This window comes from Penicillium manginii (assembly GCF_028828005.1).
Source record: "Penicillium manginii strain IBT 31320 chromosome Unknown utg000009l:1.0-3297300.0:1.0-3298630.0, whole genome shotgun sequence".
Taxonomy (NCBI): Eukaryota; Fungi; Ascomycota; class Eurotiomycetes; order Eurotiales; family Aspergillaceae; genus Penicillium; species Penicillium manginii.
The window spans coordinates 2,217,939-2,233,431 of record NW_026643110.1 but is presented as its reverse complement, the minus strand read 5'-3'; the positions used below and the strand labels follow the sequence as shown (position 1 = coordinate 2,233,431).

Genomic DNA, 15,493 nt, shown 5'->3' with positions numbered 1-15,493 from the left:
TTTCAAGGAAAATCCTACTTTTTCAGTGGCAACCTTTATTGGAGTCTGCAGATGGAGAACTTGGGCAATCTTGAGTAGTACAGAATGGCTTGTATTGCTGGATATCAGTCACACCAATGGGATGGGGTTTCTGATAAAAGAGGCTTCAAAGGCCGGCATCCAGGAGCTGAATTGTATCCAAGACGATTTCTTTCGCCTTCTGGAGGTCTTCTGAGTGCTGGTTCTTATTTTCTGGTGCTACATTCTCAAGCCACCAGGGCGCTATGTTGTCTTCCAATCGAGAAAGTGAAGTTGCCTCTCTCCAATGTTGATCCTTGATGCCGTTCCTTGGAGTATTCATTCCGCGGGCCTCCAGTCTACTCAAGTACGGTTCGTAAAAAGCATCAGGCCAGTCGCCTTCATTTGCCACCGAATCATTGACAAATTCATCCAATTCAGGGAAAAATCCGGAAAATTCAAAGTCAATGATACCACTGATCTTCGTGTGATTCGCAGAGATCAAGACATTGCGTGGAGAAAGATCGTAGTGCGTGAATAAAAACCGACTTTTCTCATTGCTTATCCCAAGCTGCGGTAATTGAAGAGCAATAAACTCCTTGATTTGAGGAATCAAATGCCTGTTTCCAGCAAAAACGTCGAGTTCTTGGAGCTTCTGGAGCCGCGTCTCAAGCCTCAGTTGGTAGTAATGGAGCTGGCTTATGATAGGCTCAGATGTTTTGACATCAAACCCAGGCATGTTTGATGACGACGTTATGCGCAAGCCGGCAACTAATAATGAATTTGGATCTTGTTCTTTCCCATGAGGAGGTCCACATTCTAAATTTCCAGCACTTGCCCAACCGGGGAGCGACTGTCTCCAGCAGTAGACCATGTCCGCTAACTGTTCACCAGCGATCTTGAGCTCGTCTGTATCCAGATTCAACGTCGATAAAGGAACCCCGGGAAGTCTTGTCATTAAAATCCAGCCCTGGACTTTTCCGTCGGCTTCGGAATTAATATGTAATTCCTTTGTTGCCAAATTTCCCCCGACGGTCAACTTGTGAACGACGGAACCATTGCTGTCAGACCAGGCAAGCGCCCTTGGTGATGGAATTTCGGGCGCAAAGTACTCAAGAAGAGACAAGCAGGACACCTCGTTTTCGCTTTTCGTCCGATCAAAGAACTTTCCGTTGAGTTTCAAAACCAAGTCATTAACAGCTCCGTTTTTCAGACCATGTAATACTAGGTCGTCGGGAACATCTATCTTCAGAAAGTAGATGCGATTGTTGAATGATTTGCCATGCTCCAGAGGATCAATAGCCAGGATGTTGCATCCGGGAATCAGGTCATCAATTATGCTAATAATGGTTTCGTTCGAGAGGTATACCCCCTGAGTTGGGTGGGTTTCTGGAGTAGTCTCGCGTGGACCTGGAGTGCTTTCCATGAGGGCAGTAGAGGATGAGGTAGGGCGGTAATGGAATATAAACCGGAGCTTAGAGAATGAGTGTTCTAAGAAATGTACAACAGGGGGTGCACGGCAAAAGTGTGTCCTAGGAAGGAGAGGAAGAACAGTCTGCAGAAGGAGACGCGGAAAAAGAAGAAACACGTCGGTGATCTTATATCACTACGAATTGGAGCGTTGTTTTGGAGGTATTTGCAATTGCGAGGCCCCCTACAGTTCCAAGTTTCTCCTGCCACCAATCATATCTCACTTTGTCGATAGGGGACCAAATCAAGCTTAGCGCCTGCAGAGTGGGGCGCTGGGAAAGAAAGCGTCTGTTCCAGACAGTAATACTGCAGTATTTTTTCGAAATCCACTGTACACCTGTTAAAGGGGGTGGGGATACTAGCATGACTCACTTGCTAGAAATATAATATGTAACTGGCGATAGGGCGCCGGTGTTTGATGGTACAATCGTACTGCGTAGACTCTCGTCGTGAAAGCGAGAACAGGTCAGCTGTTTGTTGTGTCTAGTGGAACCTTCGAGAGGTCATAGGCCTCTAATCATAGGTATTTATATCACTCATACAAGCTATGATGAGAAATTGATATTATTCTGGGCAAGTAAAAAACCCTTTTCTATTCCAGTATCATACGAGTAGGGTTTGAACGAGTCCTTCTGTCTCCAATATGGAAGGTGAACCTATGTGGGTATGTATAGTCGTGCCCCTAACACCCCCAGAGAGTTTGTTGACCCCAGCAGTCCGATTCCACACAGTACCAGCTTCCACAGTCGTAATCCTTGTACCAATAGATCAATCCGCCTGTATTAAACCCGGTGAGAAGCTTGCAAGTATCCGTTGGCTGAATAACCTCCTTTTTATGCCATTTTCTAAGACCTTGTTAGCATGATTTTATATATGGGACCTTTCATGGAACCCTTCTGACTTGTACCTTGAGTGGAATAATGGATTTGCATTTGAGTATCTTTTTTCGGGTGGCTCCTCGAGAAGAATTTCGGATACGCAAATTGCTTGAAATACCGATGGTATTTCAGCAAGAAGAACTGGAAAAATGAGATAATAGATCAAAAACTAGCGGTATTTTGTACTGTAGATCAGAACTTGCAGAAACGAGGGATGGCAGCATCAGGACGACAATATATGGCTTTTTGTGACGAAGAAAGCGGGGCTGTGACCGGACAAAAAGGATATGTGGACACCCTACTTGATGTAAAACCTCGGAACAGTGAGAAACAACTTTGATGAAGAGGAAGACTTGTAAAAGACTACTAAATACGGCGCAAGGGCTCTTTCATTCCTACTATTTCTGATTGGTCGAAATGATTGCGGCGAGGGGCCACTCAGAGTGTATGTTTCAGCCTCATGTTTAAACCATTCATAATAGGTATCGCCTGGAAGGGTAAGTTCGAACTGAGACAAGAATCTCAGTAATTTCTCCTACTTTCGTCTTGAATATGTATACCCTCCTTTCGCTCAACGGTAAGACTAGCAAGGTGAATAACTACTTTGTCGCCAAATTTCTCACCTATTTCCTCGAGTGCAAGGCCCTTGGTTTCAGGGAAGTAGAACCACATCAGCGGTATATTGATCACGGATAGAAGGATGAATAAAAGATAGTACTTCCATCCCACTTCAGCGAAGGCAGTTGGCGCGGGAATCAAATAAGCAATGGTCGATGCGAAGAGAATTGCTAGCGACCATGCCATTCCCCGAGAACGAATATGAGTTGGGAAGATTTCTGTGCAATAGACATATGTACTTGCATCGATGCAGCACCCATAGCTTTGGAAGTATTAATATAGTGGCAGGAGTGGTATATATGGAGTGAATCCTTCACTTACAAAGTAATGTAAAGAAAGAGAAAAAAGACACCAGCTCTGAGACCAGAGGACTTGGAGGTTCCTATGTAAACAGCTGACAGCGTGGCCTCGAATATCAAGCTAATGAGACAGCCAGTTATTCCGAAGACTAACTATTAGTTCTGATTTCTTGAACCTGTTGGGGAATGGGGTATGTTTAACTTACCTAATAGCTTCACTCTTCCAACTCTATCAATGAGAATGGAGTTGATGAAATTTCCGATACAAGCGACCGTTACATATGCTGCAGCCAGGAGCAGAGATATCTCGTTGTTAAATCCAAGTCCTTCATAGAGTAGTACGCTATAGTTGTAAACTACCAAAATTCCAGTCGACTCCGATGCGAACATCGTCATGAATGCGCAGAACATCCGCTTACGATAAGACCGCTTCGTGAATAGTGTCTTAACACTCTCACCGCGAGCCATTTCTTGATCGGCATTTACCTGTTGGGTCATTTGATAAAACTCTTCTTTGGCAAATGAATCCCGAGAAGAATCTTTGCCACTCTCATGGAGCTTCTGTATCACTTTCCAAGCATCCTGGGGTCGGTTTTGCATCAGCACTGTTGTACTCCGTCAGTTATAATATTTATCGTTCTTGGTTGTAATGACCTACACCAGCGTGGAGATTCAGGTATCCAAGGTGTGAGACAGAGCATAGCCAATGGCCATAAGCATTGAAGACAAAGCGGAAAGCGCCATTGAAAAGCCGGATTGGTGGAGTAGAAAGAACCAAATCCAACCCAAGCGGCTGCAGAGTACCCGAAGACAAGCACAACACCTGATAAATTCATTAATATGGCGTAGCATGAAAGATATGATCGCCTTAGCCTCACCATGCTGGGAAACTAAGAATCCACGAGTGGCAGGAGGCGATATTTCGCACTGAAACAAAGGAATAAGCACCATCAAGATACCTAAAAATAGTTAACAGGACTTCATAAAGAATAGCCGAGTCGGGTAGGGCTTACCAACTGCGAAGCCGCCGAGAACTCGACCCAGCAGAAGCATGGCAAGGTGGGCTGCACCACCTTGCAAGGCACCTCCAACGATGGCAATCGGTGTCGCTACTAGAAGTGTCTTCCGGCGGCCTAAATAATCACAGGCCCATCCACCAAATATGGACCCTAGAAAGCCACCACCCGAGAAGCATCCATTCAGTCCCCCAATAATGCGATTTGTGTAGGCATAATGTGGAGCCGTGGTATTCTGGGTCAAGTCAAAATATTCGAAGAAGGATGGCTGACCAAGCGTTGTTGACACAATGCTGAAGCAATAACCGTAAGTCAAACTACCGAGGCAGAGAGCGAAAACGATCTAACTTCTCAGCTTGCTCATAAATTTAGGTGTAGAAGGGAGGTTTCTTACCGCCAGATTCAACGCACTGACGTGCCTGTCTTCTTTGCTCAACGCCATGAGTAGCAGACTGGGGGTCGGTCGACTCGAGATACAAGCAAAGTTTTTGGAAAATCTGGGATATGAATCAGGAAATGATGTTGGAGATTACTGTAAGGCTAAGCAGCAGGGGTGAGAGCCTGATGAGATAGCAATAAATCCGAAAATTCAAATATTCGGCAATCAAAGCTGGGGTTAATCTGCGGGGCAAGCTCGTTCATGCCAACCTAAGTCATGATTAGTCCACGATCTGCACGATGTCAGCCACGTTGAATTTTCACTCCTCTAGGGCATCGGGGCCTACGCCCGTCTTGCGGTGAAAGGGGCCGAAGAATTCCAAGGGTTGAGAGTATTGTCTTACAAATGCCCAAAGACCTGGAAATGGTGAATCTCTGGGAATGAACAAGGATCTTGGTCGCGAGGCAGCAAGGGAAGGCAGGGTTCTTGGCTGCCTAAGGCAGCTTCGCTTGAAATTATTTGAGCCTTAAATGGAAGGATTTTACAACCCTGATAGTCCTTACGACTTAGCGCAAAGCTTCTACCGGCTACTCAATGAAAGACTCTCTACTAGTAGTGTATCAAGGCATAAAGTTCAATTGAACTTGAACACAAGGTTCATTCATCAATATACTCAAGCTATCTCCTACCTAAGTAAGCTAATTTCTCTTCCGAATCCACAAGCCTCGAAAAAACAGTCTTGAGTGTCCTTCTTAATTCATACTTCACAAATCGTTAGCCTTCGTATTCACTCAAGACGAAAAGTAAACTTACTTGATAAGTACAGTCTTCGGCTCTGTGAATGCACGCAGTGCCTAATATGGAGGTTAGCTGGGGTAATAAAATCCGAGTCCTAGGCCATACGTATTCTCCATATTCCCTTCCCAGCCCAGATTGCTTCTTCCCACCGAAAGGAACCTGAACATTCATCTTTATAAGATTGATATTAGCACAGCCCAACACCAACGAGACAAGAATCTCCAAGTTACTCACGTAACTAACGCAATTTACCCCCACAACTCCAGATTCCAGCTTCGCAGAAACCCTCATAGCACGATTAATATCCTTGGTGAAAACCCCCGACATCAATCCGTACTCAGTATCATTCGCCATCTTCAACACTTCTTCTTCCGTCTCAAACGTCTTAACAACAGCGACGGGACCGAATATCTCGTCGCTGTATATCTGGGCTCCTTTTTGTGGATTCAGAAAGACAGTGGGTTCGACGAAACAGCCTTGTTCTCCATGTCGTATGCCTCCAACAACAAGCTCTGCTTCATTCTTCCCCCTTTCAATCATTTTGCTGACTCTCTCGAGTGCGGTCTTGTTCACCAGGGGTCCCATCACGGTCGCTTTGTCTAGGGGATCGCCGATCTTATCAACAGCTGCTCGCATACGCTCTGTGTACTTTTCGATAAACTCCTTCGCGATAGATTGTTGGACGTAGACTCGAGATGCTGCGACGCAGACTTGCCCGGAGCGAGCGAGGATGGCGTTGACAGTCCTGGAAAGGCTTAGTTCGTTTCAATCGTAATTTAGGTTCCAATCGTTACTCACCAAGTGAGGGCATTTTCCAGATCTGCATCCTCAAATACCAATGCTGGGCTTTTACCACCCAGCTCCAGAGTGACGCGTTTGAGATTACTCTGCGCGGCTGCAATTTGAATCTTCTTTCCGGTGGGTATACTTCCGGTGAAGCTTATCTGGAAAAAGTTAATTTCACCATCAGCGTGTCTCTAAAACACTGACAGATTGAAGTGAACCCCTACCTTGCGAACTCTCATATGCTTGGCCAGCAATGCGCCCGTATCACCAGCCCCAGTAAGTACCTGGAACACGCCCTTCGGAATACCCGCGGCCTCGAATAGTGGTGCGATGGCCAGTGATCCTAGTGGACTTTGTTCCGATGGTTTAAGAATCAACACATTTCCTGTTGCTAGGCAAGGCGCGGCTTTCATGAAAAGAGTCGCGATCGGGGCGTTGAATGGGTTGATGCCGACGCAAACACTATTAGCCTCGGTCAGCTCAACCCTGCAACTCTTCCTCGAAGTAGGCATACCCCAGAGGTTCCTGACGAACAAGCTTGACGAAACCATCATCGGCGGGATAGTAGTCGCCGCGAAGCTTATCAGTCCATCCAGCTATCCTTGATCAGCTTTTGATTCTTTCATTATCCAAGTTCATCTGGTAAGTACCATAGTATAATAGATGCCCCAATATATAGGTCTTTTCGCGTGTCGGAATGATTGAAACAGGATTCCCGGTACTTTGCGCATCAAGTGTCAGTAATTTGATCAATCGGTCATCATCTTCGAGAAGATCTGCTAGTTTTCGCAAACACGCCGATCGCTGGGCACCCGTGAATTGGCCCCAGGGTCCATTGAACGCGCTTTCGGCGGCATCGACGGCAGCATCGACATCGGCTACTTCCGCGATGGGAATTCTGTCGGATATAGCTGAGTCGTCGGCTGGGTTGTAGAGAGTGTATGTTTTCCCCGCCTTGGGCTCGACGTATTCGCCGTTGATGTATAGCTTCGTTATCTCCGATGCTGATGGGATATTGTAGTTGGTTGAAGACATTGTGGATGGCTGGGGCTTGTCCGAGGCTGGATTGAATTCACTTGGAAGCTGAAAAAAGTAGATGCAAGATCAGATGGGAAGCCAGCTTGATGTAGCTTCCCCTCACCTTTCAGCCTTGGCTATGTCGGTCATACCCCCCTTCAGCAAACGGGGGGGTTTGGGCCAATTCCCCGCAGTTTGAGTGACGATGCATCGGACTTTGTGGCGCGTCATGGGATATTGGCTGATTGATTATAATCTTCCTAATCTCCGGCTGTTCGAGAGTTGTCCAGGTTTCAGAACACATCTTCTTTGCCTTTTCGCCCCCATACATGCGAATGGAACCAGAACCTACATCATGAGCACGGAAACCATGCAAGCAGTGGTCTATGAAGGCCCCTTCAATATTGTTGTCAAAGAGAAGCCTAAGCCTGTAGTGATTGATGAAACGGATGCTGTCCTTAAAGTGCACATCGCAGGTGTATGTGGGAGTGATTTGCACATGTATCGAGGACACCAAAAGACGACCACAGGACATACTATGGTAATAAAAAGGCACCATATGAAGATGGATAGTTCCAAGGTTTCGACTGACCTTTCGGCTAGGGACACGAGTTCATCGGTACTGTTGAGAGCGTTGGGTCTGCCGTTTCCAGGTTCAAGGCTGGCCAGAAAGTGATGTCTATTTTCTCTCCTATGTGGTGAGCTTGGAAAGAACCTCGGAATGTATCCAGATTGCGAGCCCGATTTCGAAAGCTAATCCCCAATATCCTAGTATGCAATGCTGGTTCTGTCAACATGGGCACACAAATCGATGCGTCAACGGGCCTTCTTTCGGAAGCATGTCCTTGGATGGCGGACAATCCGAATACGTCCGCGTTCCTTTTGCCGACAGTACTCTCGAGTTCATACCCGAGGAAGTTAGCGATGAAATGATGATAATTATGTGTGATATTTTCCCGACGGGTTACTACGGAGCCATGAAGGCCATCACAAAGCTGATGCGCAACAATGACACAGCTGAGTCGATCGTCGGAGGGACGCTACACGCCCCGTCTGCTCTTCGTCCAGAATTTCAGAAGATCACACTTGATAAGGCGGTTGTTGTATGTCTCAGGGTGCGGTCCCGTCGGATTATGTGCAATCCTCACAGCCAAAGTACTCGGGGCAGGCACCCTGTATGCTGTCGACTCTGTTGACGATCGTCTAGAGGAGGCTCGGAAGATGGGCGCGCAACCGCTGAAACTTGGAACAAATGATATTCCAGAAATTGTCAAAGCTGCCACAGATGGCCGAGGAGCAGATGCTGTGGTTGAGAGCGTGGGCAATAAATCAGCAATGCGACTCGCCATTGATTTGGTTCGAGCTTGTGGTGTTGTTTCCTCTATCGGCTTCCACCAGGGAGAGCTACCTTTCACGGCCTTCGAAGCGTATTCTAAGAATCTGGAGTGAGTTCTCTGCTTCGAGATATTTTAGCACAGTACTTACTTTGATTCATTTAGTATCAATATGGGGCGCGCAGCAGCCAGGCCAGTCTTTGGCGAAGCGTTGAAAGTATTTTCTGAGAACCAAGATAAATTTTCAGATTTTATCACCCACCGCATGCCGTTGGCAGATGCACCGATCGCTTATCAAATTTTCGAGAAACACCAGGCTCGGAAAGTGATCCTAACCTTGTAGGTCACGGCCAATGCATTTTCAATTTGAGCTCCGATACAATCGAATCGACTTTAGCTGAAGCAGCCTTGTGTGAACAGAGCTTTTCAATTTCCATTCCAGTAGATTTTGGTAGTCCCGTTCTGCTCATCAACCAAGACACTCCATAGTTACACTGGCAATCGACTAATTGTTTCCGCCCGCGGGTGCTGATAACTTGGTCCCAAAGATTCAAAAGATTCAGAGGACAACTTAGTAGAAATTACATTAGTAGAATACTCTTAGTCTGAATAATGACGATCTAGATTACTCCCATACTAGCGCCAACTTGATTCCTCATGTATGAACGTAGCACCCGAGTTATCTCACTATCATAACAGCATCATCATTATCACCACCATATTATGATTATGTAAACCAATCATAAGCCAATATATTGATATTTTGGAAGTATCTTGCCGCATTTGCCTTTATACACCGAAAATGCCGAAACTCGATCCCCGAGAACCCCTGTCGCGAGCGCCTGCGCATGTAAAATCACTGCCGTTTTGGACTGTGCATATGCCACTAGGGTTGCGTAGTCAGTCACCCAGGGAATTCTAAAAGCATCGCACGCGCTATGAGAAGGTACTTCATCTCGAGCCAAATCTGTAGATTAAATAAATTCGGGATTGGAGAAGCGAAACGGGGAGATACTATGAGCACTGCTCGGCACGTTGATGACCCGACCATTTATCGGCGAAGTAGTTAGGTCTGTCAGCTGCTCAGCTAGTAGTTTAGAGAGCAGAAGGTGTCTAATATAGTTGACTGCAGGTGAATTTCAACATCTTCATCGGTCAAACAATGTCGAGGGAAGCACATCACGCCGGCATTGTTTACAAGAATATCGACCCGGGTACAGAGATTCTTGATTTCGCTCGCAGCTTTCTTCACCGAATCAGATTGTGACAGGTCTATCTGCACAGTGGCGATTTCAACCCCTGCGTACTGAGCATTGAAGAATTGAGCAACCGCCCGCGGTCGCTGTATATCACGACCCGTGATTATGAGAAGACGGGGACCATATTGGGAGATAGCTTTGCAAAATGCAGAACCCAAACCATTGAGGCTCACGCCAGTTACGACGACTGTACTAGTATCGAACTCATTGGTCATTGATGTTACAATTTTTATGTATATGGGAAGGATGCTTACTGGTTTTACCGCGAATTTCGCTACGGTAAAACTCCGCGACCTCTATGGCAGATGTTTGCTCATTAAATGATGCTTGACGTGCCATTATATGTAGGTTAGGTCTTAAGACGAATAAAAACTGCCTTCCGTTCTAGAATGAAATAGATGGGCAAATGGTAAATCCTGCCCAGGAAATAGCAAAGCAAGTTAAGAAATATGAAATGAAAATGAAACCCTGAATGTGACACCAGAATGAAAGGAAACAGAAGACCGAAATACTAGTAGCACATATGAAGTTTTAGAAAGTCATGTCATATAGCCGATAACACTGAGTATAAACAGGGACTCGAGTTCGCGTGAAACACTAGAATGTGGGATGTTCATAGAATTACTTGAGCAAAGGTGTGATTCAAGTTAATGTCATCGTGCCGAGGCTAACTAGGTATCATGCTAGGAAAATGGTATAACTTCTAAGGTTGAAATTTTAGTAGCCATTCTAACTATTGGAAGGTGCAGACATCAAGTGCGATTGCTGCATCTACTTTCCACATATTCACCTTCTCTAGAATTTCCAACTTATTACCTTCTGACTATTCTTAGTTCTTCTTGTCTTCATCTATCGTGGCAGATGAGTTGATAGCTCGCTCAATGTGGGGCTTCGTTGGTTGCCATCAACGAAACCCCGCTTTGGGGGCTGAACTTCAGCTCTGTTTCTTTGTTCGATTCTGCCTTCAAAAAATCCTCAAATGCAGACCAGCCACCTTTTCATAAGAGTGTGAGTGAAAGGAAAGTCGGGGAATCTGCAAGATATTATGCCACCAATTGTTCACTGCGTGCGCCACGCGCAAGGCGTTCATAATCTCAGTCATGCAAACCACAATTTGCCTGATCCCGAACTTACACCTCTGGGCGAAGAGCAAGCTCGGGAGTTGGGTGCCAAATTTCACTCATTGGAAAATATCGAGTTGATTGTGTCATCACCATTGCAACGCACCATTCAGACCGCGCTTCTCGCGTTTGCCTCGCAGGTGAGAGACGGCGGCCTGCAGGTAGTTGCCTGGCCAGAAGTACAGGAAGCAAGTGATCTTGTTTGCGACACTGGCAGTGATCTGCGAGATATTGAGCAGAAATTCAACCAATCACCCGTTGATTTCTCTTTAGTTACTCCTGGCTGGCATATTAAGGTACGCTTCTGACGCCCCATTTCTCTCGCTCACATGACACTAAGTAATTATCGTGCCCTAGCAAGGAAAATGGGCCCCCATCGCAGAGAGACTCCTCGAGAGAGCTCAATTAGCACGAGAATGGCTAATGCAACGACCCGAGAAGGAAATAGTTGTGGTTTCGCATGGCTGTTTCTTGCATCTTCTGACAGATGATTGGGTGAATGCAATTAATTCACACGGTAGGTTGCTGAATTTTCCCACGCTATTTGCTATGCTAATCAGCAATCCCAAGCAACGGACTGGACCAATGCTGAAGTTCGATCATATCACTTTGAACATTACGAGAACAAGAAGCCGGCTCTATGCGAGACCTTGCAATCCAGGGAAAGACGAAGCTTAGGGCCGGCTTCCCCGTCTAGAAAAGAACAGCTGGAATTGAAGAAGACGACTCTTGAAACTTGGATCAAATGGGGTGTCATATCAGCATGATCTATGTATTTCACCAGTAATAACTAGTACTAGTACTGGTACTCACTAGCTACGATTTGTGAGCATACTGCCTAATGCAGCGTCGATGTGCCAGTTATTGATGAATATTCAGAGGCCTAGCCTGTTGGGCCGCTTTTAATTTCCCAGATACTTAGCGTTCCTCCAACGGTGGGACAGGGATACTAGAAAACTTCACATATCTTTCTGTTTCGTGTTCCTACTATATAGCTGTGTCCTCCGAGTCGGCTTCGCGCCCGTTTATCAGGCGCTTCCAGTCACCATCGGCCACTACTAAACCCTTATAGGAATGGTCTTTGGTAGTTGACCCTTTGGCTGTGCCTCGATCTGACTGCTCCAAGTTGCCGGTGTACCTTGTGCATCATCCACTTTGAAATCATCAGCACTAGTATGTACCACCAGTAGGTCTTGCACATATTATTTTTATTTATCCCTAGGCTTTTCAATGAAGTGCCACAAATAACTTTTTTGCGATCAGATGATAAAGAAGACACCGGACGGCGACGACTCGAACGTGTTACAGGAGCAAATAGCTCTTGTCTCAACCAATGTCAAGATCTGGACCTTATACCGCTATGCTACTATCCTTGACTATGCTTTTCTCTTTGGGGGAACCATTTGTGCAATTTTGGGAGGTGCGGCCTTGCCATTAATTTCTGTCATATTTGGCAAACTGGCGGGTATTTTCCAAAACGCGTACGGGGGTGAACTGACATCTGACGAGCGTCACGTCAAACAAGACAAATCGTTTTGTACTTTATTGATTTGTCGGTCACAGAGCTTGTCAAGGTTACACTATCCACGCTGAGCCTCATCAAGGTCAGAGAGCGCCTAAGCTGTCAAATAAGCGAGCGCTTCCTTGAGAGTTATTTGTGGCAGAACATTGGCTTCTACGATACCAACAGCGTCGGAGAGATCACTACTCGGATTACTGCAGACACGAATCCTGTCCAAGAAGGAATCTCGGAGAAGCTCGCGCTGAAACTTTCAGCGATAGCCACCTTTACCAGTGCCTTCGTCATCGGCTTTGTTATGTACTGGAAGCTCACACTGATCATGTGCTCCATGGCAGTGGCCTTGCTAGCTATCATGAACATCAGCACCCGCTAGGTGATCAAGTATAGCGTGAAAATGCCAGATTGTGCCTATCTTCCGTGAAGCTTTCGTTCTTCGGGTACCTAGGTATGCAATGAAGTCTTTTCAGCTTTCTTTCACCGCAAGCTCCAACTCGGAGTTTCCTTAGATATACAGAGCGGAGTGCCGAGGTGATAGCACTGCTGATAGGGTAGCCTACCTGCTAGGTAAATTTGAAGGCGGAAGGCGGCACTAATTCCTCCCGAGGGCTAGGGCTTGAAATGAACTCTATATTAAATTTATTCCTAGGGGCAAAAGTAACAACCACCACGGTACCAATTATAGAGTATACTTAAAGGCCTTAAAACCTTCACAGGAGCTGCCAATTCTATCACATCTTGGCTTTCTCATATGGATTTTGTCCATGATTATTTACAGTATCAATCCAACAAAACGGCGCCATCTTCAAACTCGCATAAGTCTAGCTTTCGAACTAGCGTGAAAAGCCTTCCTGGGTGAACGAGAGCAAGCAGCAGGGCGGCTATAGAAAGTAGGGACGCATCGAAGGCATATAGGTATGCTTCGTGTGTGGCCAAATAGCCTTCAGAGCCATCGAGAAACTCAATTAGCCGATAAAGACTGCGACCAAAGATCAACAAGGTCACAAAGTGCAATGTCCAAAGGGTTCTCTGCCATTGGACCGAGGGGTTTCTTGAAACAAAGGTTGGACGTTTGTGAAGCCGACGATGGAGAACTGTGCACTCTATCAGAAACCAAGCAAGTGCGACAAGCTGGACAATCAGACCCCCGATGACTATGTGCTGGCCAAGCTCAACGCCCTTTAGATCTCCACTACCTTGCATAGCAGAACCCATCATTTGGCAGATGAAGCTTGCAACATCGATCAGGACGTATATCTTGGTGACCCAGGTCGACCTCATGATTGTGTGCTTCTCCGCCCTGAGCGATCGCACAAAGCGACCAAGTGTCATATAAACAGTCGCAGCAAGGAGTGGCGCGGACCCTAAGATAAGCATGAGCTGGAGGAGGTATGGACTGCCCAGTCGTATATTATTGTGCGACCATGCTCTGCCGTAATAGCCAAATGCCTCACCTAGTTTTCCTGTTAGCCACAGCCTAACATGCAATGGGAGAAATGAACAGGCGAAACGTTACCAACACAGCCAAGAATAAACGGGACAAAGAACCACGCCCGTAATGGGAACATATAGACGAAATGAAAGGCTGCACAGATACCGAAAATGACAACAAAGGCCCATCCAGCTGATTTTGACGGATTATAGGGGTAAAGATCGAAAGGGGCCAGACCGGCACGGGCGGTGATGCCATGGCTATTCATTTGGAACCTTGGAATGACCTCAGGAAACCAAAGCAGAAATGCTCTCAAGGATCGGTTTCCAATGCCCAGGTGTTCACCAGGAGTATGGGGATTATGAGGAAAGGTCCCTTTTATATAAGTGAAGATGTACTAGGGCTAAAAGAGGACTTCAATACAATTTGGAAGCTTGAATATTCCTGCGGCCAACGAGACTGCTCAGACGGTATTTACACCGACCAGTGTGTAACGTCTAGTTATAATCCATAACCCTCTTAGTCACGGATCCACTGATCACAGCACCGCCTACTATCTGCGGCAGAATTATAGGGCATTTTACCGCTAGACAATACATGCTACATGGGCGGCATTCTTAGTCTGTATGGTCATTTATTGTTTCAACAAGATCTAAGATTAGGAAGCCGGATTCCAGAATTGGTGTTTTCGGGACACGAGTACGGGATTCTTGACTAGTTGAACAGTTTTTGTATAAGGCAACGATGCTAACTAGTTAGACTATAATCTCGGCGCTTAAGTTGATCAGGATATATCGCCTTACGTACTATTAACAGTGAGACATCCTAGAGAGAAAAAAGTTCTGAAGAGTTCTACTAGTATTATTCACCTTATGTCTATATTAGGTTTTACTCGGTGCCCAGGTGTGGACCAACTTGAATGCATTTAGTCGGTAGTGTTGCAGAATGCTAGTATTGTATTTGTAAAAACTAAGATATGAGATGGTATAGAATCAATAAATTGTGAGCTTAATACATCTTATTTTCATGTTGCTTGAGCTCTCATGTAAGCCTGATTGAGTTTTCATTAAAAGGTCATTCAATCCAAGACTGATAAAGTATGTGCAGATAGCCCGGTATTGCCATGGATGAATGTTTAATCCAGCATTCCATAAATCATGACATCACCTGGGATTTGGGGGAGCCGCCCATTGTGTGAATATCACTAACTCTCATAAATCTTTTCATTTCAAAAGATGCACAAATTCTTCAGCGTGGCAGTATTTCCGTGCGATTGACAGGCCCATCAAGAACACGCCTGATTTTCCAGCTGATACAATTTCATGCAAAAGCTCAATGAAATTTTGGATAAAGTCGCTGCACTGCTTCCATGTGAACTTTACGTTCGTGAGGCTCAGTGCTTATCACAGGTGTGTTCACATGAACCTACCTTACCGTTTGACTCGAAAATTAAACTGGATATTTTCTCAATAGAGGACTTTAAAATAAGCTTCACTTCGCTCATAAGGATGACCCGTTTTTGCCGGGCCATGCTCACTGACAATGAGGTCGTCCTCGGGCCGTGGGACTC

At 45.8% G+C, this 15,493-nt stretch overlaps 7 protein-coding genes across 7 annotated transcripts; 3 read left to right on the top strand and 4 right to left on the bottom strand.

Moving 5' to 3' along the window:
* Nucleotides 1-145: 145 nt before the first annotated feature.
* N7533_012551 (uncharacterized protein) lies at nucleotides 146-1,423 on the bottom strand (the record flags this gene model as incomplete). The annotated part of the gene is made up of 1 exon (XM_057109201.1): nucleotides 146-1,423. The coding sequence occupies one exon, from the start codon at nucleotides 1,421-1,423 to the stop codon at nucleotides 146-148; it is 1,278 nt and encodes a 425-aa protein (XP_056954302.1).
* Nucleotides 1,424-2,867: 1,444 nt separating this feature from the next.
* N7533_012550 (uncharacterized protein) lies at nucleotides 2,868-7,276 on the bottom strand (the record flags this gene model as incomplete). Its single annotated transcript, XM_057109200.1, has 14 exons — nucleotides 2,868-3,225; nucleotides 3,285-3,411; nucleotides 3,469-3,867; nucleotides 3,921-4,085; nucleotides 4,141-4,221; nucleotides 4,276-4,621; nucleotides 4,673-4,775; nucleotides 5,471-5,511; nucleotides 5,561-5,626; nucleotides 5,690-6,200; nucleotides 6,254-6,399; nucleotides 6,466-6,703; nucleotides 6,756-6,837; nucleotides 6,892-7,276. 14 exons carry the CDS (start codon nucleotides 7,274-7,276, stop codon nucleotides 2,868-2,870), a joined length of 3,048 nt encoding a protein of 1,015 aa, XP_056954301.1.
* A 187-nt stretch (nucleotides 7,277-7,463) lies between these two features.
* On the top strand, nucleotides 7,464-8,929 carry N7533_012549 (uncharacterized protein; the record flags this gene model as incomplete). Its single annotated transcript, XM_057109199.1, has 5 exons — nucleotides 7,464-7,799; nucleotides 7,862-7,956; nucleotides 8,031-8,413; nucleotides 8,466-8,703; nucleotides 8,758-8,929. Coding segments are annotated over 5 exons (1,224 nt in total), but the record flags the coding sequence as incomplete, so codon positions are not given.
* A 750-nt stretch (nucleotides 8,930-9,679) lies between these two features.
* N7533_012548 (retinol dehydrogenase 13) lies at nucleotides 9,680-10,190 on the bottom strand (the record flags this gene model as incomplete). The annotated part of the gene is made up of 2 exons (XM_057109198.1): nucleotides 9,680-10,038; nucleotides 10,106-10,190. The coding sequence occupies 2 exons, from the start codon at nucleotides 10,188-10,190 to the stop codon at nucleotides 9,680-9,682; spliced, it is 444 nt and encodes a 147-aa protein (XP_056954299.1).
* Nucleotides 10,191-10,896: 706 nt separating this feature from the next.
* On the top strand, nucleotides 10,897-11,739 carry N7533_012547 (histidine phosphatase family protein; the record flags this gene model as incomplete). Its single annotated transcript, XM_057109197.1, has 3 exons — nucleotides 10,897-11,268; nucleotides 11,330-11,489; nucleotides 11,543-11,739. 3 exons carry the CDS (start codon nucleotides 10,897-10,899, stop codon nucleotides 11,737-11,739), a joined length of 729 nt encoding a protein of 242 aa, XP_056954298.1.
* A 496-nt stretch (nucleotides 11,740-12,235) lies between these two features.
* Nucleotides 12,236-12,867, top strand: N7533_012546 (uncharacterized protein; the record flags this gene model as incomplete). Its single annotated transcript, XM_057109196.1, has 2 exons — nucleotides 12,236-12,482; nucleotides 12,536-12,867. 2 exons carry the CDS (start codon nucleotides 12,236-12,238, stop codon nucleotides 12,865-12,867), a joined length of 579 nt encoding a protein of 192 aa, XP_056954297.1.
* A 404-nt stretch (nucleotides 12,868-13,271) lies between these two features.
* Nucleotides 13,272-14,191, bottom strand: N7533_012545 (RTA1 domain-containing protein; the record flags this gene model as incomplete). Its single annotated transcript, XM_057109195.1, has 2 exons — nucleotides 13,272-13,945; nucleotides 14,008-14,191. 2 exons carry the CDS (start codon nucleotides 14,189-14,191, stop codon nucleotides 13,272-13,274), a joined length of 858 nt encoding a protein of 285 aa, XP_056954296.1.
* Between the last annotated feature and the right edge of the window lie 1,302 nt (nucleotides 14,192-15,493).